Source organism: Equus quagga, chromosome 12 (genome assembly GCF_021613505.1).
Source record: "Equus quagga isolate Etosha38 chromosome 12, UCLA_HA_Equagga_1.0, whole genome shotgun sequence".
NCBI lineage: Eukaryota > Metazoa > Chordata > Mammalia > Perissodactyla > Equidae > Equus > Equus quagga.
This window is the reverse complement of record NC_060278.1, coordinates 81,356,443-81,382,073: the sequence shown is the minus strand read 5'-3', so window position 1 is coordinate 81,382,073 and position 25,631 is coordinate 81,356,443. Positions and strand designations below refer to the sequence as shown.

The following is a 25,631-nucleotide window of genomic DNA, read 5'->3' as shown; positions in this document are numbered from 1 at the left end:
GCTCATGAAGCCATGCAAAGGCAGCGCCCCACACAGCGGAACTAGAAGGACCTACAACTAGAATATACGACTATGTATTTGGGGACTTTTGGGAGAAGAAGAAAAAAATGATTGGCAACAGATATTAGCTCAAGGCCAATCTTCAAAAAAAAAATGACCTATTATATATAACAATATGGATGAATCTAACAAACATCATACTAAGTGAAAGAAGCCAGACACAAAAGGGTCCATACTGTAGCATTCTATTTACATGAAGCAAAAAACTGGCAAAACAAATCTATAGTGTAAGAAGTCAAGAGAGTGGTTCCTTTGTGGAGGTAGTGATGGTAGTGACTTGGTATGGCCCAAGTGGGATCCTGTAATGTTCTATTTCTTGAGCTGGTCCCTGGTTAGATGACAGTGTTTACTTTGAAAATTCATTGAGCTGTGTATGTACGATCTCTTCACTTTTCTGCATGTATGTTACACTTCAGCTGAGAGTTAAAAAAAACAGTATACCTAATTAGTTGTCCCATGAAGGCAGGGATTTTTCAATATTATTTTTAAAGTGTTAAATTGTTATAAAAGACAACAAAATTTACCATCTTAATCATTTTTAAGTGTAGTTCAGTAACGTTAAGTATATTCACAACATTGTACAACAGATCTCCAGATATTTTTTTACCATGCAAAACTGAAACTATACCCATTAAAGAACCACTGCCCATTTTCCCCTCCCCTCAGCCCCTGGCAATCACCATTCTACTTTCTGTTTCTACAAACTTGACTACTTTAATTACCTCATATAAGTGGAATCATACAGTATTTCTCTTTTTGTGACTGACTTATTTCACTTAACATAACGTCCTCAAGGTTCATCCATTTTGTAGCATGTGTCAGAATTCCTTCTCTTTTTAAGGGTGAATAATATTCCATTGTATGTATATACCACATTTTGTCCACATTTTGTTTAACCATTCATCCGTCGATAGACATTTGGGTTGCTTCCACCTCTTGGCTATTGTGAATAATATTGCAATGAATACGGGTGTACAAATATCTCTTCAAGATCCTGCTTCTAATTATTTTGGATATATACACTCACAGGTGGTATTGCTGGGTCATATGGTTATTCTATTTTTAACGTTTTGAGGAACTGCCAAACTGTTTTCCACAGTGGCTGCACCACTTTACATTCCCTGACAATGTACAACAATTCCAATTTTTCCATATTCTTGCCATTTGTTATTTTCTGTTTTTTCGTTTGTTTGTTTTTGATAGTAGCCATCCTAACGGATGTGAGGAACAGCAGGGGTTTTCATATGCTTTTTCACTGCTGCCCCTCCAAAGCCTAGATCTGTCTCTGGTGTGTAGTAGCCACTCAATTAATATTAGTTGAATAATTGAATGAACTGAAGGAGTTGAGTTCCTGTGTAGGTTGTGTAGTGGGCTGAATAGCAACTCCCCAAAGACATGTCCACATCCTAATCCCCAGAGCCTGTGAATGTTACCATAGTTGGAAAAAGGGTCTTTGTAGATGTAATTCAGAAAGGATCTTGAGATGAGGAGATCATGTTGGATTATCCAGGTGGGCCCTAAATCCAATAACAAGTGTCCTTAGAAGAGACACATCCAGGAGAGGAGAAGGCAATGTGATGATACAGGCAGAAGTTGGAGTGATGTGACCACAAGCCAAGGAGGTCAAGGAATGCCAACAGCCCCCAGAAGCTGGAACAGGCAAGGGAAGATTCTCTTCTAGAGTCTCCAGAGGGAATGCAACTCTGCTGACAGCCTGATTTCGGATACCCTGATTTCAGACTCCAGAACCGTGAGGGAATACATTTCTGTTGTTTTATGCCACCAAGTTTGTGATAATTTGTTATAGCAGTCACAGGGACTAATAGAGGTTGTTACCTATAATTCTGAGAAGTTTTTAGCAAAAAGGATGGCTTCAGTTTGGAAACCTCTAATTTGAAGTCCTTCTTCATGGCTGTATTTAGCAAGGTCAGTTCTCTTTTAATGTGATTATTGTTTTCATAATATCTTATCTATCTACAGGGAGAAGACTTTTAGTTCTCTATTGTAGAAATCTGTGGGAGGGAGCATGCATCCAGCTCTTCCAATAGAAAGTTCAAGTCCTCTGCCTTTAAATTGGTAATCTCTTCCCAAGGCTGGGTCTTGCCCCTTGAGTGGATATAAAGGCCCCTTCCTGTACTTGTGGGGCTTGCCTATGGAGGCCACCAGGAGCTCTGCCAACAGCCTCCCCCATCTGACTTAGGTCTTCCCAGAGGGTAGGGCCATGTCTTTCATTTCCCTACCTCATCCTACATAGCCCCACATGAGACAGTGCAGCAAAACATAACCTGCAAACCAGAATGCCAGCGCTAGGCCAAACAATGGGTTTGGGAGGCATAGGAGAGATCTGTGTGTGGAGATGTGGGGATGAGGCTGTTGTGCAGTTCAGCTTCACCAGGCTTGAAAGGGATGCAGAGTGAGGAACGTCACGACCTGGGTATGAGTAAGGGAGTTTATCCTAGAATCTTAGAATTCTGTGCTCTGAGGTAAAGCTGACAGGCTCCACAGATACATGAGGGGCTTTCTTTGTTTCCCAGGGACTGCAAGGTGCCCAATCTCTGAGATAGTTGCCATTAAGTATTCCTCACAGCACGAGGCTTATGCTGGACAATGTACTGGTTATCTAGTGCTGAGTAATAAACTTTTACAAAACTTAGAGGTTTAAAACAGCAGCTAGTTAATCGTTTCTCAGGATTTTGGCCAAAGCACAGTAGGAGAGACTCGTCTCTGTTCTAGGCAATAAGGAACAGCCCAGATGGCTGCAACAACCTAGAAGGCTTCTTCCCTCAATGACTGGTCCCTCAGCTGGGAAGGGTCCACCAGGTTCACGTGTCTGGGGTCTCAGTTCTTGGTGATACATGGGTCCCTACTTTTCCTCCATGTAGTCGCAGGGCCTTTCCCTCTCATGTGGTCTCTGCATGTGGTCTCTCTATAGTAAAGTAGAAGATGGGGAGCAGCTCAGAATTATCAAGAGCTCAAAATGAAGGCTGGTATTAAGCTTGGAGGTGGAGCTGGCACATGGTCACTTCCACCACATCCTTCTATTGGTTAATCGAGTCACAGGTCCAGTCCAGATTCCAGAGTTGAGGACCACACAACGTTGTATTGCTAGGGCTCTAGGGGCAGAGGTGTGCGGGCTGAGGGTGCTCCAACTGCTAATTTTATGCTGCCCTCTTTTCAGAGATGACTGGAAGACAAACAGTGAAGAGTAAGTAACCCAAAACTTCCTCCATAGAATTAAAGGCAGGGGGAGGGGGGGCGGGGGCGGTGGTCTGGTCCGCTACTGGATCAGCCTGAATCAAGGGAGGCCGGGCTGTGTGTGTGTCTTCATTCAGTCTATCAGGCATTTACTGAGCACAGCCTATGGACTAGGTTCTTAACACACGTCATTATCCCTATTTTCCGGAGGAGAAAGCAGAGGGTCGAACGCAGCACTCCTTCTACGGTCCCGCACCTGGCATCACACCACGACGCAGTTTCCTGGGCCTATTCTGCTCGACAGCAAGAGCTGGGGGAGAGCACTGACCGCGCCGGGGTCTCGGGGGAGGGCAGCGCTCAACAAGGCCGGCTTGGCTAGCAGAGCGGCACGGCCCCAGGCAGCCCACAGAAAGAATGAGCTTGAGGTCTGCCACCTCCTCGCCGCCACTTCTGGAGAAGGGCGAAAACCAGGGCGTCAGGGAGCCTCGGGAACTAAGCCGGCTGGCTAGGCTAGAACCGGACTCAGGGTTAGAGCCCCGCCTCCAGGCCCACGCGCGCCGGAGCACGGCGCCTGCGCCCCGCGCCCCGCCCACGCACGCGTCGCCCCCCCGCCCCCCGCCGCGCAGCTCTGGCCCCGCCCCCAGGATTGACCGCCCGAGCCACCGTCCGCACAGCCCCGCCCCGCACGGCCAGGCGAAGCGGAGCCGGCCGTGCGGTGTGTGTGTATGTGTTCGCGGGGCACCGTCTCAGCCCCGGGAAGATGGTGGCGGCGGCGGCGGCGACTGAGGCGAGGCTGAGGAGGAGGACAGCGGCGACGACAGCGCCCGCGAGCAGGAACGGCGGGCGGCCCCGGGACTGGGACGCGACCGGGGCTGGGAGGCCGGGGCGGGGGGCTGGGCTGCGCCTCCCGCGGCGGCGGCTGCTGCTGCTGCTGCTCCCGCCGCTGCTGTTGCTGCCCTGGGCGGCCGAGGCCGCGGCGGCAGCGGCGGTGGTGTCGGGCTCAGCCGCAGCCGAGGCCAAGGAATGTGACCGGCCCTGTGTCAACGGCGGCCGCTGCAACCCTGGCACCGGGCAGTGCGTCTGCCCCGCCGGCTGGGTGGGCGAGCAATGCCAGCACTGCGGGGGCCGCTTCAGGTGAGTGGGGGGTGGAGACGGAGGGTCGGGTGCAGGGTGAGGCTGAGGCTGAGGGGCGCTCTAGAGGGCTCCAGGTCGGAGGCGGGTGCCAGACAGAAAGTGGGGAGGGAAGGGCCGTCTCACGGTGTTTGAGGACCATTTGTTTCCGGGAAGATCATCGGCTCTGGCCTGGGGTCTTCCTGTAATGAAAGATGAAAAAGTGCGAGGCAGGGTAGAGGTACCCCAAAGGGGTTTGGGTGCGGCGGCCTACATGGGAAGAAAGCTTAGGGTCCCAAAGAGTATCAAAGCCAGTCTCTGAAATTGGGCCTTTTTCGGATAAACGAGGTATAAAAGCAAAGGTGAGAGAGCCAGTCGTCTTAATTAAACACTCGGGTTTACCGTCCCCTTGTTCCCTAGGGCCTGATGAGCTCCCCGGCTGATTGGATATGTGAGGAGCTCTAAAGAAACATGGCCCTGGAAGTTATCTGTTGGATGGAGATAGAAGGGAAAGGGTACGACTGTGAGATATTAGAGATCGAAGATCCAGTGGTTGTTGGCCAGAAGAAAGTGAGGAAACTAGCCCTTTGAAGCTCACTGGAGGCAGCAGATTGGAACAGGGTCTGTCGTGGAGAGGGCATAGAAGGAGGTTCCTGTTTGCCCTGGTTTCTGGAGAATACGGAGTTCTGAGTTGGCCTGGTTCAGGGCAGTATCTCTTGGAGAGATCATTCATTGATTAATTAGTAGTTATTTATTATTTGCTTCAGTTGTGCAAGGCTTTCTGGATAATACACACAAACAAATAGATTAGGCAGACTTTGGCCTAGTACACAAAGAGTTTGGAATATAGCAAGAGAAAGAAATGTACTCAGGTAATCCTTGTCATAAGGGCTATAGAGTCATTCATGCCTTTGGCTGATGTTTACTGAACATTTTTGACGTCGGATGAGGAGGAGTGGGGAAATATGGAGAACAAGATGGACAGAGTCCATGTTTTCATGAATCTTACATTCTCTTTGGGGAGACAGGCAGTTAAGAAGTAAATAAATGAAAGAAACAAGATAATGGTAAATGCCGTCAAGAAAATAAGACAGGATGGTCTGATAGAGAATTATAACCCGTGGGTAACTTTAGGAGAAGCCTCTCCTTTGAAGTGACATTTGATCTGAGACCTGAATGAGGTGTTGGAGAACCTGTGGGAATTCAGGGGTGGAGAGGTTGTGACTAGCTGGAAGGATGCAAGGAAGACTTGTGCAGGTGGTAACATTGGATTTGAGCATTTGGGCTAAGTAGGATTTGGAAATGTGGGGCTGGGAAAAAAATTCCAGATGGAAGGAAGGATGCAAACAAAATTGTGGAGACCAGAAAGTAAAGTATTGCTAGTGCCCAGGTATATAGAAGAAAGTTGTGAGAGAGAAGTTTGGGACGGTAGAATTGTAGAGTCACGTGATGTCACATCTTCACAGGAACTCAGAGAACGTTGAAGAGATGAGCTCTTTATTGTTAGGGAGAAACCAGGTGATTTCACAACCAGGGTGTAGTGGGGCTGGCCTTGTAACTTACAGAGGGTGTTCTGATTTATGAGCTACTTTAATCTACATGTCTTTGTTGAGGGCTACTCTGGGTTAGGTTGTAAGATACAGTGGTAAACAAGACAGACACAGTCCTGCTTTTATGGAGCTTACATTTTAGCTTGGGAATAAGAAATCCAATAATCACTTTATTATGATTTTGCTTAAGGCTGCGGAGGCGAAGAGCAGGGGAGAGAGGACTTGACTTAGTTTGGAATGGTAAGGTTAGTGAGCCAATAAATCACTTTGGAATTGAGATCTGAGGGGTGAGATGGCATTACCCACAAGAGGGCTGGGTGCTGAGGGCCAGCATAGACAGAGGCTTGGGACTGAGAGGGATCATGGCAGGCTGGATAGAAGGCCTGGTGGCTGTCGCAGAGAGAGCAAAGGGGAGCATGGCAAGACTGGAGAGATAGGCAGGGGCCAGGCCATGTGGAGCCGAGTTGGTTGGGTTGAGAATTTTGACTTTTAGCCCCTAAGCAGTGGAATGGCATAGTTCATTCTGTTTTCATGATGTTACAGGCTTAAAAGCCTAAAGATTGAAGCCAAAGCAGGAATGGCCTTGAAGGTGAGGCAACAGCATTTTGAATTTGAGGAGCTTCCAAGGTCGAGTTAATGGATGGATGGGTCAGAGGAGCGTTCTTCAAGTTCTGAAAATCTGGGATGCCGTGGTAGGCAGTGGGGGCCCACAGTGTGGGGAGGAACATACGTAGCAAGATAAATCTGCCTGTGATGTTCAGAGCAGGTGGGCTCACTTTAAACGTAAGAGATGGTGGGCAGCCAGGTTGGAGCTCTTGTCCATTGGTCAGGACAGCAGTAATGAGAACTTGGGATAGGCTGTGGCAATGGAGGCAGGGATAGGTGCTAGGTGGGATTATAGAGATAGAAGACAGCTCTTTCTTTGAAACTGGTTTGCTCATGGGAAAAGATGGTGAGGGAGAGACTACGTCCTGTCTTGGGTTATTGAGAGGATGTGATACCGTTAACAGACACAGGAGGAGCAGATCTGAGATAACTTTAATTTTGCACACACTGAGATTGGGGTGCTCTGAGGGTATCCACTTATCAGGACAGGTGTAAGTGTTAGAGTCATCTACTTATGAGGGAGATTGCCAGGGAGAGAGAGCAGATCTGAGTGTCCACATGGACAGTCCAGAGGATTGGAGAAGAGCCATTTGTTATGGGAAACAAGCAGTCCTGACACGAGTTGTCTCAGATGGTGTCACGCATGAGTGAGGGGGCTCCCCTGGTTATGGTGGATGCTCCCTCTCAGCCGGTTTGAGCTAGCGTCAGTGCTCTTCTCTGGGCCAACAGTTAAGACTTTGGTCCTGATAATTCCATCATATTTTGTGGGCTTCTGGAATTTGCATTTTAAAAAATGAAAGTAAGAGGAACTTATGTCTCTGGCCTTTTAAAAAAACTTTCATTAAATTTTTAGTTGAAGGATTTTTTTAGGGGAAGAGTGAAATGTTGGTTTTGATTATAGTGGTGTGTATCTTGCTTTAACTTACAAACCTCTTTGTTATTAAACTAAGAGACAGTAAAATGAATACCTTTCTGGTTTGGAATGCCATCAATTTGGTGTGTTTTTTAAAGCTTTTTAGTTCCATAAATCCTATGTTATTCTTGCTGTTATAAAATCTTTTTCATTAATTGAAAGGAATGTAGGCTAATAAGAGGATTAGATTTCACTAAGGTTATCACGGAGTGCATACTATATGCCAGGGACCTGGTCAACCACTTTCGTATACATTGTGCCCTTTCATTTTCAGGACAACTGTGAGGGTGTTGTCTAAAATTTGGATTGTTGTATGGTTGTGGTTAGAAAATCACTTGATTTTTTTCCAAATGAAAGGTACTACGGAAATGATTAATTACAGAGGATAAGGTTATTACTGTCAGTTTAATAAAAATAACTGTGAAATCTTGGGTGGATGATTTCTAAAACAGTGTCACTTTCATTCATTTTTATATGACTTCATAATTCAGTGATCCTTTTTTTCTTACTTGTGACATCACCATTGAAATTTTTCTTTGGATGATAAATACATCCCATCAAGTTAGAGAATAAATATATTAAACCCATTTATGAAATTAATATGCATTTAATTCTTTTAAGTTTCTGCTATACAAAACTTTTGGGAGGAAAGAATAGAATAACCTAGTGAATTGGAGCCTTATGGTTTCTCATGATATTAAATCTTACCTTCAATAGAAGAAAAAGAAAAGAAGTAGGCATTTATTGAGCATCTGTTTTGTGTCTAGCACATGAAATAATAGTAATAGTAGTCGCAGCAGCAGCTGCCACCATTTTCCTAGCATTTCTCCATGTGTTGTGTCAAGTGCCTTTTAGAAGTTACCTCTCTTAATCCTAGAGTGAAGTTATTTATTCCCATTTCACAGATGGGTAAACTGGAGCTTGGAGATAGTGAATAACTTGCTCAGGGTCACAGCACTTGTGAAAAATTGGACTAGGACTTGAATTCAGGCCTTGTGTAATTCCCAAAGCCATTTGATCTCTCATTTTTTCTGAGTCCAGTCACCCTTTATGAACATTCTTTGGAAGCGCTGACCTAATTCCAGCGGACGCTTTGAGAAATGAGGGAAAATCGAGTTGTTAAAACAGTAATGCTGACATAAGAAAAAAAAACTTAATTCACTCGAACCTGTCTGGTGCTAGTCTGAGGACATAAATGCCTTTTTAGCTAGTGAAGTGAAAATTCTGGAAAAGAAAATTTGGAAAAAGAAAAAGGTAAAAAAAATTTCTTTTGCTTATTGTAACTACCAAGCAGTATTAACTAGAAGCCCTAAATTTATGTTTATGGATCAAATTTGCGCCTGTCTGTTTTCCCCAGTAGAGTATAAATTTAGTGAGGGCAGGGATTTTTATCAGTTTTGCTCACTGTTTTATTCTTGGAGCCTCGAACAGTGCCTGGGATGTAGTGCTCAATAAATATTTGTTGAATGAAGGAATGACATTCTGCAATATATTTTTTATGACTTAAAAAAGTCATCTTTACCTGTATGACTGCCATATCTGTCTGTTGTCCTCATATTTCTCCTGAACTTCATTGTCTTCTCTTTTCCTATTTTCTGGGCATCTTTATTGGGATGTTTTACTGTCACCTCATAATGAGCCATGTCTAAGACCAAACCTCTTATCCTCATTGAAAGAAATAGTCTTTTCCTTTGTACTTCCTTACTTCAATAGCAGATCCTACTTTAGATAACTAAAGGTCAAAACTTAGGAGTAATCCAATGGAATACTACTCAGCTGTAAAAAAGACAAAATCATTCCATTTGCAACCACATGGATGAAACTTGAGGGCACATGTTAAGTGAAATAAACCAGACAGAGAAAGACAAACACCATATAATTTCACTTACATGTGGAATATAAACAAACTTACAGACAAAGAGAATAAATTAGTGGTTGCTGGGGGAAGGGTTCACTTATATGTGGAATATAAACAAACTTACAGACAAAGAAAATAAATTAGTGGTTGCTGGGGGAAGGGGAGTGGAGGGTGGGCACAAGGGCTAAAGGGACATACTTACATGGTGTGTGACAAACAATAATGTATAACTGAAATCTCACTATGTTAGAAGCTCTTATGACTACAACAACAAAAAAATTAATGGAAAGAAAAAAAAAACCCAGGAGTAATCCTTTGTTCTTTCTATTTATTCTCTCTTCTCTGAAGTCTTAGAACTTTGTTCCTTTCCATTCTTCCTGCTGCCATCCTAGTGCACCTGTCCCTTCACCTCGTTGCTGACCTGCCTCTGTCGCACCTGACTGCTCTCTTAAAGCTCCGGGGTCCATTCTGTACTTTGTCATATAAATTCCCTGAAAACGTGTTGCTCAGAAACCTATTTTTTTTTACTCCTCTTGTTACCTGTAAAATGACTCTCACCAGAAGGCTCCCACTGCCTTACACACATTACTTTTTCCCTAACCAAATCCTTTTACTTTGTAGTTTTTCTGCATATTTGCTAAATTCAGCACCCTTTCTCGTCCTCGTCCCCACATTCTTTCTTCTCTCTTTATCTGGATTCTACCCAAAACCCATCTTGATTCTCTATAATCTATAGCCAGTGCTCTGAAATCATACCCATTGTCTTCTTTTGAGATGAGTCATCAACCTGTTCAATTCATAGAGAGCTTCTGAATGACTGTTATGTGATAGGTACTGTGCACTGTCTTGAGGATATGAAGGTGGGTAGGAATCAGGCCTTGCCTTCCCATTGGAGAGCTCATAATTCTGAAGGGAAGACAGCTGTGTGCACAGGCAACTAGAATTTAGTAATAAAAATACAGGCAACATGTGCTGAACTAATATGTGGTGGAGAGACTCTTTTGGGGGCTCTTGTGGAAGGCGTCACAGAGAAGAGAACATTTGCGCAGATCTGAGAGGTTTAGTATGAACAGGCCATCGGGGAGAAGTGGATTCTAGAAGGAGCAAAGAGCTTGTGCAAAGGCAATCATGGACTATGATACTTAGTGTATTAGTTTCTTAAGTTTGTTGTAGCAAAGTACCACAGGCTGGGTGGCTTGAAACAACAGAAATTTAATCTCTCACAGTTTTGGAGGTTAGAAGTCTGAAATCAAGGTGTCGGCAGGGCTATGCTCTCTCTGAAGGCTCTTAGGGAGAATGTGTTCCGTGCCTTTTTCTTAGTTTCTGGAGTCGCCAGCAATCTTTGGCATTCATTGTCTGGTAGGTGCATCACTTCAATCTCATATGATACTTTCCCTCTGTGTCTCTTCTCTTCTTAGATGAAAGTCATACTGCATGTATGAATATGACTTCATCTTAACTTTAGTACGTTTGTGAAGACCTTGTTTCAAAATAAGGTCACTTTCACAGGTACTGGGGTTTAGGACTTCAACATGTCTTCTTGGGGGACACAATTCAACCCACAACACTTAGATAACTCAGCATAGATGGTGTTGTTGGAGTGTGATTTGCGAGGGATGCGTTGGAAGGATGCAGGACTGGAAGGTGATAAAGGCCTTCCCTCTTCCCTTCCCAACAACCTCCAGCTTCAGGGCACATTATTATTTTTTAAAGATTGGCACCTAGGCCAACAACTGTTGCCAATCTTCCTTTTTTTTTTTTCCTGCTTTATTTCCCCACCCCCCCCCCCCCCCCCACATAGTTGTATATCTTAGTTGCAGGTCCTTCTAGTTGTGGGATGTGGGATGCCGCCTCAACGTGGCCTGACGAGCGGTGCCATGTCCCCGCTCAGGATCCGAACCCTGGGCTGCGGCAGCGGAGCGCACGAACTTAACCACTCGGTCATGGAGCCGGCCCCAGGGCACATTCTTTTTTTTTTTTTTTTTAAGGAAAATTAGCCCTGAGCCAACATCTGCTGCCAATCCTCCTCTTTTTGCTGAGGCAGACTGGTCCTGAGTTAACATCCATGCCCATCTTCCTCTACTTTATATGTGGGATGCCTGCCACAGCATGGCTTGTCAAGTGGTGCATAGGTCTGCCCCTGGGATCTGAACCGGTGAACCCTGGGCCAGGGGAGTGGAACGTGGGAACTAACTGCTGTGCTGCAGGGCTGGCCCCTCAGGGTACATTCTTGACCTAGGCTAAGCCACCAGAGCATTCCAGTCTCTGGATGTAGTGATTGTTTTGAGGTAGGCACATGACCTGAACTGATTCAGTCGGAGTGAATCTCAGGACTTTGCTGGAGACCTCTCTCCTCTGTGGGTGTTTATGAAGGACGTGCTTTGTCGTCTTCTGTGTGGTGAGGATGGAAGGCCTAGAACTGTTATAGCTAGCATTACTGTTGTGCTAGGAGCCCATCTGAGGTCAGAGCAACTCCATGAAGAGGGAGGATGGCAGAGTAATGGAGCTGATGACTGGATGACTTTCTGAATCTCCAGATCAAGCCTTGCCTGAAGCTGTACTTTTTGGTTTTGTGAGGTACTGCAGTCCATATTTTTCTTACACTGCTTAGGGTTGGATTTCCTGTCCCTTACAATATAGAACAATTTCTAACATATAGAGGGACATATGGCCAGATCAAGAAAGTCTTTATATTCCACACCAAGGAGTTTGGGCCTTATCCTCTTGAAATTGATAACACGGTTTAAATTTCTGACATTTTTCTGCGAAGTCTCATGATGTTCCAGTCTTGATGGGTGCATGGTCTGAACCCTAAATTGCCACAGGCAATAGTTTAAACTTGTTTCTTTAATGCTGCATACCTGGGATTGCCAATTTCCAGCTGGGGATGAGGCCATTCTAACTGCTGTGTACCTCAGCTCTATTTATCCACTTTCAATTTGAGGGCTCATTAATTGTCACTCTACTTGTAAATTGTATTGGATTTGATTTCTATCAAAGTTCTTTTAGTGCCAGACACCCATCTGAGACAAGCTTAAGAGAAAAAGATGGGAGAGACTTATTGGTTCATGTGACAGAAGAGTCAAGGGAATATTGTTGACTTCATGCGTGGCTGGATTTAGGGGACTAATTGATCTCCCTCCCTCCGTCTCTTAGCTTTGCTCTTCTCTTTATTGGCCTCACTTTCAGGCAGACTTTCTTAACATGGTATCTCCAGAAACTAAATCAAACCAGCTTAACCTCCTCCACTGAAAAAGAATGACTCTTCCTTAGGAGCTTGTAGCAAATAAGGAGGGGTGAGAATCTCACTGGTGCCTTGTCCGTAACTGAAGCAGTCACTGTGCCTGGGGTCATGGGAAAGTTCTGACTGATCACCCTTGAGTTGAGTAGCTGTTCTGGAGCTTGGGGGTGAGGTCCAGCTCCATTAGATGGCAGGGACTGAGAAAGGGGGAGCAAGGAGAGGAGAAATGAAAACACACGTAATGTCACCAGAGTCTGGGGCCAGTGCCGGGCAGGTGAGAATAGTGACATCCCTGTGTATTCTTAGAAGTTACCATTTGGTCAGAACCCAGTAAGTGTTGATGAAGAAAATTAGGAATGGTCTGGAAAATACTGTATCAAGTAATGAGATCCCCCAGTGCATCATGAATTCGCCCAGTCATTGTGAGGCGTTGTGAAGGACCCACTGTGTGAAATGCATTATGCCAGCTCTTTGAGATTACTGAAGCAAGGGCTGTCCCGTGTTGACTTTCAGTCCAGTAGAGCCAGGTCATTGAATGCTAGTTATTCATCCCCTGATTTTGTGATGGGGGAAATAGAGAGGATTATGAGAGGAAGCAACAAAATACATGTTTATGTTGTGTGAAATTATGTTATGTGAAAACTTAACTTTATGTAAAATGCTTACATAACAGACATTTAAAGTTTTTGGCTGATTCCTGGAAGGTAGAGTGTACTTATTTGAAAAGGTAAAAATATGTTTATTGAGTAAAAGAAAAATTGAGCATGAATGTCTTAATATAATTACATAAGTTATATGTTTGAAAGCAGATTTGTAACATTTAAAGTTTACCTCTGTGAAAGGTTCCCAAGATAGACAAATGCTTTTTATTTACTATAGTATAGAGGACAGATAAATATATAGGAGAAAAGCAGAGTATGTTTATGATCAGAAAAGATTTTACTAAATATGATTAACTGATGTAATAAATTTGTAGGTTATCTTTAGCTTGAGAATTAAGGAGAAGTAGGTAACTGGTACTGTGGTCAAACAGAAATCATATTGGTTTTTCTCTTTAACACAATCTTGTTTCTAAAACTGAAATGAAACTCTAGTCGTACTTTTTGAAATAATTGTCTGGAAATTTATCAGCCACTAACCTATTATGAAACTTGTTTCTCACTTATATTCTTCACTGTTTTCTGTGATTTCCCAAATGGCATTGTGGCAAAAGTGAATCCCATATGACATATACTAATCTAAGCCTTCCTTTTGTTGCTTTCTTCCATTTTTCCTTTCTTCTTTATGCTTTCAAATCAGCCTTCTATTATGGGCCTGACTTCTTCTATTTTTTTTTTTTTTAACTTTTATTTATTTTTGAGGAAGATTGACCCTGAGCTAACGTCTGTTGCCAATCTTCCTCGTTTTGCTTGAGGAAGATTGTCCCTGAGTTAACATATGTGCCAGTCTTCTTCTGTTTTGTAAATGGGAGGCAGCCACAGCATGGTTTGTTGAGCGGTGCCTAGGTTCATGCCCGGGATCCGAACCTGAGAACCCTGGGCCGCCAAAGTGGAGCACGCGAACTTAACCACTACACCGCCAGCCCCGAGTTTTTCTGTTTTTTTTCTCCTTAGGGTGACTTTCTTGTATTTGCCTTTCTTTTTCTTTTCCCTCATTTTATTGATGTTATATCGCTTTAACTGCTTTTCTTTTAGCACTTGAAATCCTGGTTCTAGTTTATTGTTTCCAATTTTTAATTCTTTAAGTTTTCTGTTTTTTCAAGTTATGTTTTGAGTGATCCACTCTAGCTATTTATTTACATGTTTACTCATCTAGAATTCTCTTTCACTTATAGAAGTTAATTTTAGTCATGGCTGAACTACCTATGTATCTTTTTACAATTTGACATTAACTGTGTACAGTTATTAAGTTGAATGCATTTTGCAGTTAATTTCTCTTGGTCCTTTTTGCATTCTAATTAAGGATTTTCCAATTAATAAGCCTATAAGCATTAAGGGCTGCAATTGCATCAGGTGCTATTAAGAGACACAGATGTCACTCTCTTGACTAGTGTTTCCTATATTTTTTGATTCAAAAATCCTTTCACAAAAGTGTATAGTCTTATGGACTCTCTTAGGAATTAAAAAATAACTTTAAAAAACTATCCTATTTTTGATAAGATGATTTTAAGTAGATTAAAACATAATTCCTTAACAAAGATTATAACCTATATTTTCAACACAATTTGTTATGATATTCACAATATAAAAAGAAAAATTTGACCTTTTCCCTTTCTAACATGTGGTACATATTTAATGTATTTTAAATTAGTTGTGTAAGGGAAAGCATGATTTAGAGACAAATAAAAAATGGTATTTAATTTTGGGATCGAATGTATATTAATTCGATTGAATTTGACTCTGCTTTGTGCTATAGAAACAGACAACTTTCCTGTCCTAATGTTTGGTATTCATACATTTGTGCTTTAAAAATTATTTCTTACAATTTTTTGGTGTGTTTCGTTTCTAAATGATAAAATGATAGCAGTTTTCAACTATTTGTAAGCATTTCACTGCAAATAGTATATTTCCTATGTGGATTTTTTTTTTCCAAAATTGAATGAAAAGGCCAGACTGGCTACAATTGTCACTTAATTTTCCTCTTTTAACATTGGTTTTTGAAGTTCTAGAGACATCTTGCAAAGCTGTACAAGGATTTTGATCAGAAGGTTTGGCAAGATGATCTTGAGGCAAATTTGCAGAGTTAGATTCATTTTATGCCCTTCCAAAACTTGTATTTAAATATCGTGTTTTACGCTTCTCTTTTCATAGATGCGATTACTGCCTTTTAGTTGGAACATTGTTTGGAATACTGGTTGAGAAACACTGACCGACTCTGACCAAGTAACTGTTGCTTTAAAGCAATCACATGGTTGATGCTGGTTCCGTCTCTGGGCTAACTTTAACTTCCTTTTAGTATGAAGTATTTCAAGCCTGTGAAAGAGATAGAATAATAAAATGAACATCTATGTACCTACAACCTCACTTTGCTGAATTTCTTTTATATTAATATTATTATGTACGACTAATAATATAAATTATGTAATATAAAATATTATGATACCAACCAAAGTCCCTGTGCTACCCCACCCTAATCCTGTTCACCTTACTCTCCTCCCAGAGGTGACAGTATGGTGAAGTTGACGTTTTATTATTTCCCTTGCATCTTTCTACTTTAACTACAGATAGGCACACACATGATGTCTTGTTTCAAAAACAAGATCATGTTTTCAAACTTTATAAAAAATCATTCTGTAACTTTTTTTACCACAAACCCATTTTTTTTTTTTAAAGATTTTATTTTTTTCCTTTTTCTCCCCAAAGTCCCCCGGTACATAGTTGTATATTCTTAGTTCTGGGTCCTTCTAGTTGTGGCATGTGGGATGCCGCCTCAGCATGGTTTGATGAGCAGTGCCATGTCCGCGCCCAGGATTCGAACTTATGAAACACTGGGCCGCCTGCAGCAGAGTGCGCGAACTTAACCACTCGGCCACGGGGCCAGCCCCCCCCACAAACCTATTTTTTTATGCCTTTGAGATTTGTTTGTGTTGATAAATGTAGCTCTAATTGATTCTTATCTATATTCATCATAGAATTCCCATTTATTTACCCATTGTCCTGCTGCTGGGCATTTAGATTTTTCCAATTTGTGCTGTTACAAATAGTGCACAATTAATATTCTTTTTTTTTTTTTTAAAGATTGGCACCTGAGCTAACAACTGTTGCCAGTCTTTTTTTTTTTTTCCCCTCTTCTTTTTCTCCCCAAAGCCCCCCAGTACATAGTTGTATATTCTAGCTGTGGGTCCTTCTGATGTGCTGTATGGGACGCTGCCTCAGCATGGCCTGATGAGTGGTGCCATGTCCGAGGCCAGGATCCGAATGGTGAAACCCTGGGCCCCTGAGGCTAAGAGCATGAACTTAACCACTTGGCCATGGGGCTGGCCCCTACAATTAACATTCTTTACATATTTCTTATGCACCTGTGTATGATTTTTTTCTAGGGTAGTGATCTTCAAACTTTTGAAGCACCTCCAAAATAATTTTAAAATTCTGTTTACTTCCTTGTGTACTTTTAGATTGACATGCAGTTGACATAGACCATTTTTTAAAGAGTGGATTTATATAGTTGCAAAGAATGTAGTTTCTGGTGTATTATAAATAGAGTTAATGAAAAAACCCCATTATATTACTTTTTAAAATTTATTGGGTGGAATCCAATTCCATAGCAGTTTGATAACCATTCTCAATCTTTTTTTAGAAAAAATACATGTGTAAGGTTTTCTTTAACAATCAATTTTTATATTGTTCCTTTTTTTCCACTTAAATTCTTATTTTCATTCTAGTTCCCCCATATAATTTTTTCTTTCTGGGTTATGAATTCTGTCTACTGATCTGGATGTAACACACCATAAAGTTCACCATTTTAAAGTGTACAATTCAGTGATTTTTAGTGTATTCATAAAGTTATGCAACCATCATCACTATCTAATCCCGGAATATTTTCATTCTGCCAAATAGAACCTGTACCAATTAGCTCTCCACATTCTTCTTCCTTCCCAACCCCTGACAACCACAATCTACTTTCTGTCTATGGATTTGTCTCTTCTAGACCTGTGATATAAATGTTATCATACAATATGTGATTGTTTGTGACTGACTTCTTTTACTTACTGTAATGTTCTCAAGATTCATCCATGTTGTGTCATGTGTCACTGTTTCATTCCTTTTTATGGCTGAGTAATATTCCATTGTATGCATATACCACATCTTATTTATCCATTTGTCAGTTGACGAATATTTGGATGGTTTCCACCTTTTAGCTATTTTGCATAATACTGCTATGAACTTGCGTGTACAAGTTTTTGTGTGGACATATGGATATGTCTCTTGACTCTATACCTAGGACTGGAATTGCTGGGTCATATGGTAATTATGCTTTACTTTTTGAGGAAGTGCCAAACTGTTTTTCACAGCAATTTACATTCCTATTAGCAGTGTGTGAGGGTTCCATTTTCTCAGTATTCTCACCAGTACTTATTTTCTGTGGATCTATCTATCTATTAATTCATTTATATAATGTGTTGAATAACCTTATACATGTAATTTTACGCATTTGTGGGTCTATCTTTAGGATTAGTTCTCAGAAGTAAAATCACTTTCATCAGAGAGATATGTGCACTTTATATTTTGTTAGGTATTGCTGAATAGCTTTCCGCAGAGATTTTCCCAGTTTACATTACCAGCAGCAATAAGTTATGGCTTGTCTGTAACTTTTTTTTTTTAAGATTTTATTTTTTCCTTTTTTTCCCCAAAGACCCCCAGTACATAGTTGTGTATTTTTAGTTGTGGGTCCTTCTAGTTGTGGTGTGTAGGATGCTGCCTCAGCATGGCTTGATGAGTGTGCTACCATGTCTGTGCGCAGGATCCAAACTGGAGAAACCCTGGGCCGCCGAAGTGGAGCGCGCAAACTTAACCACTCGGCCACAGGGCTGGCCCCTTTAACTTTCTTTATGGTGTCTTTTTAACAGAAATTTAAAATTTTAATGTGAATTTTGTCACTCTTTTCCTTTATGATTTGTGCTTTTTGTGTTATACTTAAAAATTCCTTCCCCTATACTAACATTGTAAAGCTATTGCTTCCCAATATTTAAGATTTTTGCTTTTTCACATTCTGGTCTTTTACCTACCTGTAATTTATTTTATGCATAGTTTGTTGTGATGAGCTAATTCAATTATTTTTATTTGGTAAGCAATTGTCCCAGTCTCATTTATAAAACAGTGTGTTTTTCTCCCTACAGATATGAAATATACCCAGTCATATAAAACTTCAAGCTGTCTTGGTTGTTTTTAGCCCTTTGCTCTTCTAATTTCAACAACAGTCCCTGTTGAAACTTTGATTGGAATTTCACCTGATACTGAGATTAGCCTGGGGAAATTTGTCGTCTTTATGATATACAGTTTTCCCATCCTGACATGCTTATTCCCTGACATGATTTATATTTCCATTTATTTAGGTCTCTTTTATGTCTTTAAGTAAATTCTTATAATTTTTCCAAAATGGCCTGACATACTTTTATTAGATTTACCTCTAGATGTATAATTTTGTTGCTATAACCTAATTGATTACTGTAGTACATAGGAATGGAGTTTTTAAAAAAAATTTAATTTTTTATTATTTTAATGAGGTCATAGTAGTTTATAACATTGTGAAATTTCGTTTGTGCATTGTTTGTCAGTCACCATATATATGTGCCCTTTTTCCCCTTTTGCCCACCCCCCCCAACCCTTCCCCTCTGGTAACCACTAATTTGTTCTCTTTGTCCATGTGTTTATCTTCCACATATGAGTGAAATCATGGGCTATTTGTCTTTCTCTGTCTGGCTTATTTAGCTTAACGTCATACTATCAAGGGCCATCCATGTTGCAAATGGGACGATTTTGTCTTTTTTTATGGCTAAGTAGTAACGAATGGAATTTTGTATTTTTGTTAGTATTATCATTATAACACTAAGTAATATTTAGCTTGTGAGTGTCTGTGGTTGTTGGGGTGACTTGGCTGATCTCTACTGAACTTAGTTCTCTGGGTCTAGGCTGGAGCTTGGCTGGGCTCACCTGGTGGGAATAGGGTGTGTCACGACTCTCTCATCCTCCTTGGACCAGAGGCCAGCTAAGTCTTATCATCATGGTGATGGCAGAGGTGCAAAAGCAGAATTGATTTTCTTTCTTTTTTTTTTTTAAAGATTTCATTTATTTCCTTTTTCTCCCCAAAGTCCCCCGGTACATAGTTGTATATTCTTAGTTGTGGGTCCTTCTAGTTGTGGCATGTGGGATGCCACCTCAGCATGGCTGGATGAGTGGTACCATGTCCATGCCCAGGATTTGAACCGACGAAACACTGGGCCGCCTTCAGCGGAGCGCGTGAACTTAACCACTCGGCCACGGGGCTGGCCCCCAGAACTGATTTTCTTATATGCTAAATTTGTTTCTAGGAATCTTTCTTAAATCATTGTAGTACTGATAGCTTGACTATGGATTCTCCTAAGTTTTCTATGTTGATAATCATGCTGCCAATAAATTGTGACAGTTTTTTTTCTTTCTTTCTTTCTTTCCTTTTATTGAGCACTTATTTTATTTTTTTATCAACATTCTTTTAATTTTTAAAAAATTTTTTATTGCAGTAACATTGGATTATAACATTATATAACTTTCAGGTATACATTGTAACATATTTCCAATTCTGTGTAGATTACATCATGTTTACCACTCAAAGTCTAATTATAATCCATCACCGCATGTGTGCCTAACCACCCCTTTTCCCCTCTTCCGTCCCGCCTTCCTCTCTGGTAGCCACCTATCCAATCTCTGTTGCTGTGTGTTTGTTTGTCGTTGTTTTTATCTTCTACTTATGAGTGAAATCATATGGTATTTCACTTTCTCGCTCTGACTTAGTTCACTTAGTGTAATATGCTCAAGGTCCATCCATGTTGTCACAAATGGCAGGATTTCATCATTTCTTATGGCCGAGTAGTATTCCATTGTGTATGTATACCGCATCTTCTTTATCCATTTGTCCCTTGATGGGTGCCTAGGTTGCTTCCAAGTGTTGGCTATTGTGAATAATGCCGCAATGAACATAGGGCTGCATGTATCTTTATGCATTTGTGTTTTCAAATTCTTTGGATAAATACCTAGCAGTGGAATAGCTGGATCATGTGGTAGATCTATTCTTAATTTTCTGAGGATACTCCATACTGCTTTCCATAGTGGTTGCACCAGTTTGCACACCCACCAGCAGTGTACGAGGATTCCCTTCTCTCCACACCCTCTCCAACACTTGTTTCCTGTCTTGTTAATTATAGCCATTCTGACAGGAGTGAGGTGATATCTCATTGTAGTTTTGATTTGCATTTCCCTGATAGCTAATGATGTTGAACATGTCTTCATGTGCCTGTTGGCCATCTGTATATCTTCTTTGGAGAAATCTCTGTTCAGATCTTTTGCCCATTTTTAAATTGGGTTGGTTTTTTTGTTGTTGAGATGTATGAGTTCTTTGTTTATTTTGGATATTAACCCCTTATCTGATATATGGTTTGCAAATATCTTCTCCCAGTTGTTAGGTTGTCTTTTTGTTTTGTTGATGGTTTCCTTTGCTGTGCAGAAGCTTTTTAGTTTGATGTAGTCCCATTTGTTTATTTTTTCTTTTGTTTCCCTTGCCCAATCAGACATGGTACTTGAAAATATGCTGCTAAGACCTATGTCAAAGAGCATACTGCATGTGTTTTCTTCTAGAATTTTCATGGTTTCAGGTCTTACATTCAAGCCTTTAATCCATTTTGAGTTGATTTTTGTGCCTGGTGTAAGATAATGGTCTACTTTCGTTCTTTTGCATGTGGCTGTCCAGTTTTCCCAATACTATTTATTGAAGAGACTCTCCTTTCTCCATTGTATGCTCTTGGCTCCCTTGTCGAAAATTAGCTGTCCATAAATGTGTGATTTTATTTCTGGGTTCTCAGTTCTCTTCCATGGATCTGTGTGTCTGTTTTTGTGCCAGTACCATGCTGTTTTGGTTACTATAGCTTTGTAGTATGTTTTTTTTTTTTAAATTGAGTTATTGGTAGGTTACAATCTTGTGAAATTTCAATTGTACATTACTGTTTGTCAGTCATGTAGGTGCACCACTTCACCCTTTGTGCCCACCCCCCACCCCACCTTTCCCCTGGTATCCACTAAACTGTTGTTAGTCCATAATTTTAAATTCCTCATATGAGTGGAGTCATACACAGATTATCTTTCTCTCGCTGGCTTATTTCACTTAACATAATTCTCTCAAGGTCCATCCATGTTATTGCAAATGGAATGATTTTGTTCTGTTTTGCAGCTGAGTAGTATTCCATTGTATATATGTACCACATCTTCTTTATCCATTCGTCTGTTGCTGGACACTTAGGTTGCTTCCACGTCGTGGCTATTGTAAACAGTGCTGCAATAAACATTGGGGTGCATAGGACTTTGGGGATTGCTGACTTCAAGCTCTTTGGATAAATACCCAGTAGTGGGATGGCTGGATCGTATGGTAGTTCTATTTTTAATTTTTTGAGGAATCTCCATACTGTTTTCCATAGTGGCTGCACCAGTTTGCATTCCCACCAGCAGTGTATGAGGGTTCCTTTTTCTTCGCAACCTCTCCAACATTTGTTGCTATTAGTTTTAGATATTTTTGTCATTCTAACGGGTGTAAGGTGATATCTTAGTGTAGTTTTGATTTGCATTTCCCTGATGATCAGCGATGATGAGCATCTTTTCATGTGCCTATTGGCCATCAGTATATCTTCTTTGGAGAAATGTCTGTTCATGTCTCCAGCCCATTTTTTGATTGGGTTGTTTGATGTTTTGTTGTTGAGTTGCGAGAGTTCTTTATGTATTATGGATATTAAGCCTTTGTCAGATATATGACTTGCAAATATTTTTTCCCAGTTAGTGGGTTTTTTTTTGTTTCAATCCTGTTTTCATTTGCCTTGAAGAAGCTCTTTAATCTGATGAAGTCCCATTTGTTTATTCTTTCTATTGTTTCCCTTCTCTGAGAAGGCATGGTGTCCACAAAGATCCTTTTAATACTGATGTCAAAGAGTGTACTGCCTACGTTTTCTTCCAGAAGCCTTATGGTTTCAGGTCTCACCTTTAGGTCTTTAATCCATTTTGAGTTTATTTTGGTGAATGGTGAAAAAGAATGGTCAATTTTCATTCTTTTACATGTGGCTTTCCAGTTTTCCCAGCACCATTTGTTGAAAAGACTTTCTTTTCTCCATTGTATGCCCTCAGCTCCTTTGTCAAAGATAAGCTGTCCATAGATGTGTGGTTTTATTTCTGGGCTTTCAATTCTGTTCCATTGATCTGTGCACCTGTTTTTGTGCCAGTACCATGCTGTTTTGATTACTGTAGCTTTGTAGTATGTTTTGAAGTCAGGGAATGTGATACCTCCAGCTTTTTTCTTTTTTCTCAGGATTCCTTTGGCTATTTGGGCTCTTTTGTTGCTCCATATACATTTTAGGATTCTTTGTTCTATTTCTGTGAAAAATGTTGTTGGAACTTTGGTAGGGATTGCGTTGAATTTATAGATTACTGTAGGAAGTATGGACCTTTTAGCTATGTTAATGCTTCCAATCCAAGAGCACGGAATATCTTTCCATTTCTTTGTGTCTTCTTCAGTTTCTTTCAACAGTGTTTTATAGTACAGATCTTTCATCTCTTTGGTCAAGTCTATTCCTAGGTAATTTTATTCTTTTTGTTGCAATTGTAAATGGGATTGTATTCTTAATTTATCTTTCTGCTACTTCGTTGTTAGTGTATAGGAATGCAACTGATTTTTTTTTTTAATATTTTATTTTTTTTCCTTTTTCTCCACAAAGCTCCCTGGTATGTAGTTGTATATTCTTCGTTGTGGGTCCTTTTAGTTGTGGCATGTGGGACGCTGCCTCAGCATGGTTTGATGAGCAGTGCCATGTCCGTGCTCAGGATTTGAACCAACGAAACACTGGTCCGCCTGCAGCGGAGTGCATGAACTTAACCACTCGGCCACGGGGCCAGCCCCGGAATGCAACTGATTTTTGTATGTTGATTTTGTATCCTGTGACTTGACTGTATTCATTTATTATTTCTAAAAGTTTTTTAGTGGATTCTTCAGAGTTTTCTATATATAAAATCATGTCGTCTGCAAACAGTGATAATTTCACTTCTTTTCCAATTTGGATCCCTTTTATTTCTTTTTCTTGCCTGATTGCTCTGGCTAGAACTTCCAATACTATGTTAAATAAGAGTGGTGACAGTGGACATCCTCGTCTGGTTCCTATTCTTAGAGGGATAGCTTTCAGTTTTTCTCCATTGAGAATGATATTAGCTGTAGTTTTGTCATGTCTGGCCTTTATTATGTTGAGGTATTTTCCTTCTATACCCATTTTATTTTGGGTTTTTATCATAAATGGATGCTGTATCTTGTGAATTGCTTCCTCTGCATCTATTGAGATGATCATGTGATTTTTAGTCTTCATTTTGTTAATGTGGTGTATCATGTTGATAGATTTGCGCATGTTGAACCATCCCTGCATCCCTGGAATAAAACCCACTTGATCATGATGTATGATCTTTTTAATTTATTGTTGTATTCGATTTGCTAGTATTTTGTTGAGGATTTTTACATCAATGTTCATCAGTGATATTGGCCTGTAATTTTCTCTTTTTGTGTTGCCCTTATCTGGTTTTGGTATTAGGATAATGTTGGCTTCATAGATTGAGTTAGGAAGGCTCCTCTCTTCAATTTTTTCGAACAGTTTGAGAAGGATAAGTATTAAATCTTCCTTGAATGTTTGATAGAATTCACCAGGGAAGCCATCTGGTCCTGGGCTGTTATTTTTTGAGAGTTTTTTTTTTTTAAAGATTTTATTTTTCCTTTTTCTCCTCAAAGCCCCCCGGTACAAAGTTGTATATATTCTTAGTTGTAGGTCCTTCTAGTTGTGGCATGTGGGATGCCACCTCAGCATGGTTTGATGCGCGGTGGTCTGTCAGTGCCCAGGATCCGAACTGGTGAACACCCTGGGCTGCCGAAGTGGAGCGAGTGAACTTATGAGAGGTTTTTGATTACTGTTTCGATCTCCTTACTGGTGATTGGTCTATTCAAATTCTCTACTTCTGCTTGATCCAGTTTCGGAAGGTTGTATGATTCTAAGAATTTATCAATTTTTTCTAGGTTATCCAATTTGTTGGCGTATAGCTTTTTATAGTATTCTCTTATAGTCTTTTGTATTTCTGAGGTGTCCATTGTAATTTCTCCTCTTTCATTTCTGATTTTATTTATTTGAGACTTCTCTCTTTTTTTCCTTGGTGAATCTAGCTAAAGATTTGTCAATTTTGTTTATCTTTTCAAAGAACCAGCTCTTGGTTTCATTAATTTTTTCTATTTTTTTAAGTCTTTATTTCATTTGTTTCTGCTCTGGTTTTTATTATTTCTTCCTTCTGCTGATTTGGGCTTTGTTTGTTCTTCTTCTTCCAGTTCCTTTAGGTGCACTGTTAGATTATTTATTTGGGATTTTTCTTGTTTGTTAAGGTAGGCCTGAATTGCCCTAAACTTCCCTCTTAGAACTGCTTTTGCTATATCCCATAGATTTTGGCAGCTGTGTTTTCATTTTCATTTATTTCCAGGTAATTTTTGCTTTCTCCTTTGATTTCTTCATTGACCCAATCGTTGTTCAGTAGCATTTTGTTTAATCTCCGCATTTTGGGGGCTTCTCTGATTTTCTTCCTATAGTTGTAGTTGATTTCTAGTTTCATACTCTCGTGGTCAGAAAAGATGTTTGGTATGATTTCATTCTTCTTAAGTTTACTGAGACTTGCTTCGTGGCCTAATATGTGATCAGTCCTGGAGAATGTTCTGTGTGCATTTGAAAAGAATGTGTATTCTGTGGTTTTCGGATGGTGACAATTTATTTCTGATCTGTATACTCCATGTTTCTTTTTCTTGTTCAATTATTGAGCTGTTAAGGTCTACAGGACATTGTTGAATAGTCTTGTTCTTTACTTTAAAAGAAATCTTGTAGGAATAGTGCTTGGCACATAGTAAGTGACTGACAAGCTCCTGGATCATAGGGAATTATAGCCTTTCATAGGGCACCTGTAGAGTTGGCTAACATGCTCACTGCTCTGGTTTTCATGACTCTCCTTGTTTTTGGCCCTTGGTGATCTTCCTTACTTTCTTCAGGTTAAGCTGTGCAGTGAAAATGATGCAAATTGCATGTTGCATTTTCTTCTTAATTTTAAGGTAGTCAACTGTATTATTTTTTTTGTTTATAGTGAATGCTTTTTGTATCTTGTTGCAGAAATCTTTCTCCACCCCAAGCTCATGGGAGTATTCTTCTGTTTTATCTTCTGGACATTACATTATTTTGTCATTCACATTTAAATTACAATCTACCTGAAATATGTGTGTGTGTTTGTGTTTGTGTAATGTGAGGTAGGAGTCAAGGTTTTTTTTTTTTTTATTAATGTTATGATAGATTACAACCTTGTGAGA

At 40.5% G+C, this 25,631-nt stretch overlaps 1 protein-coding gene across 4 annotated transcripts in view; it reads left to right on the top strand.

Moving 5' to 3' along the window:
• The first annotated feature begins 3,957 nt into the window (after positions 1 to 3,957).
• The window catches only part of ATRN (attractin), a 177,577-nt gene continuing 155,903 nt past the window's right edge, over positions 3,958 to 25,631 (top strand). For all 4 annotated transcript variants that reach the window (XM_046678084.1, XM_046678087.1, XM_046678085.1 and 1 more), the window contains exon 1: positions 3,958 to 4,389. In XM_046678084.1, coding sequence (XP_046534040.1) covers positions 4,016 to 4,389 — 374 coding nt within the window. In that variant the 5' untranslated portion in view covers positions 3,958 to 4,015. The remainder of the gene's footprint in view (positions 4,390 to 25,631) is intronic.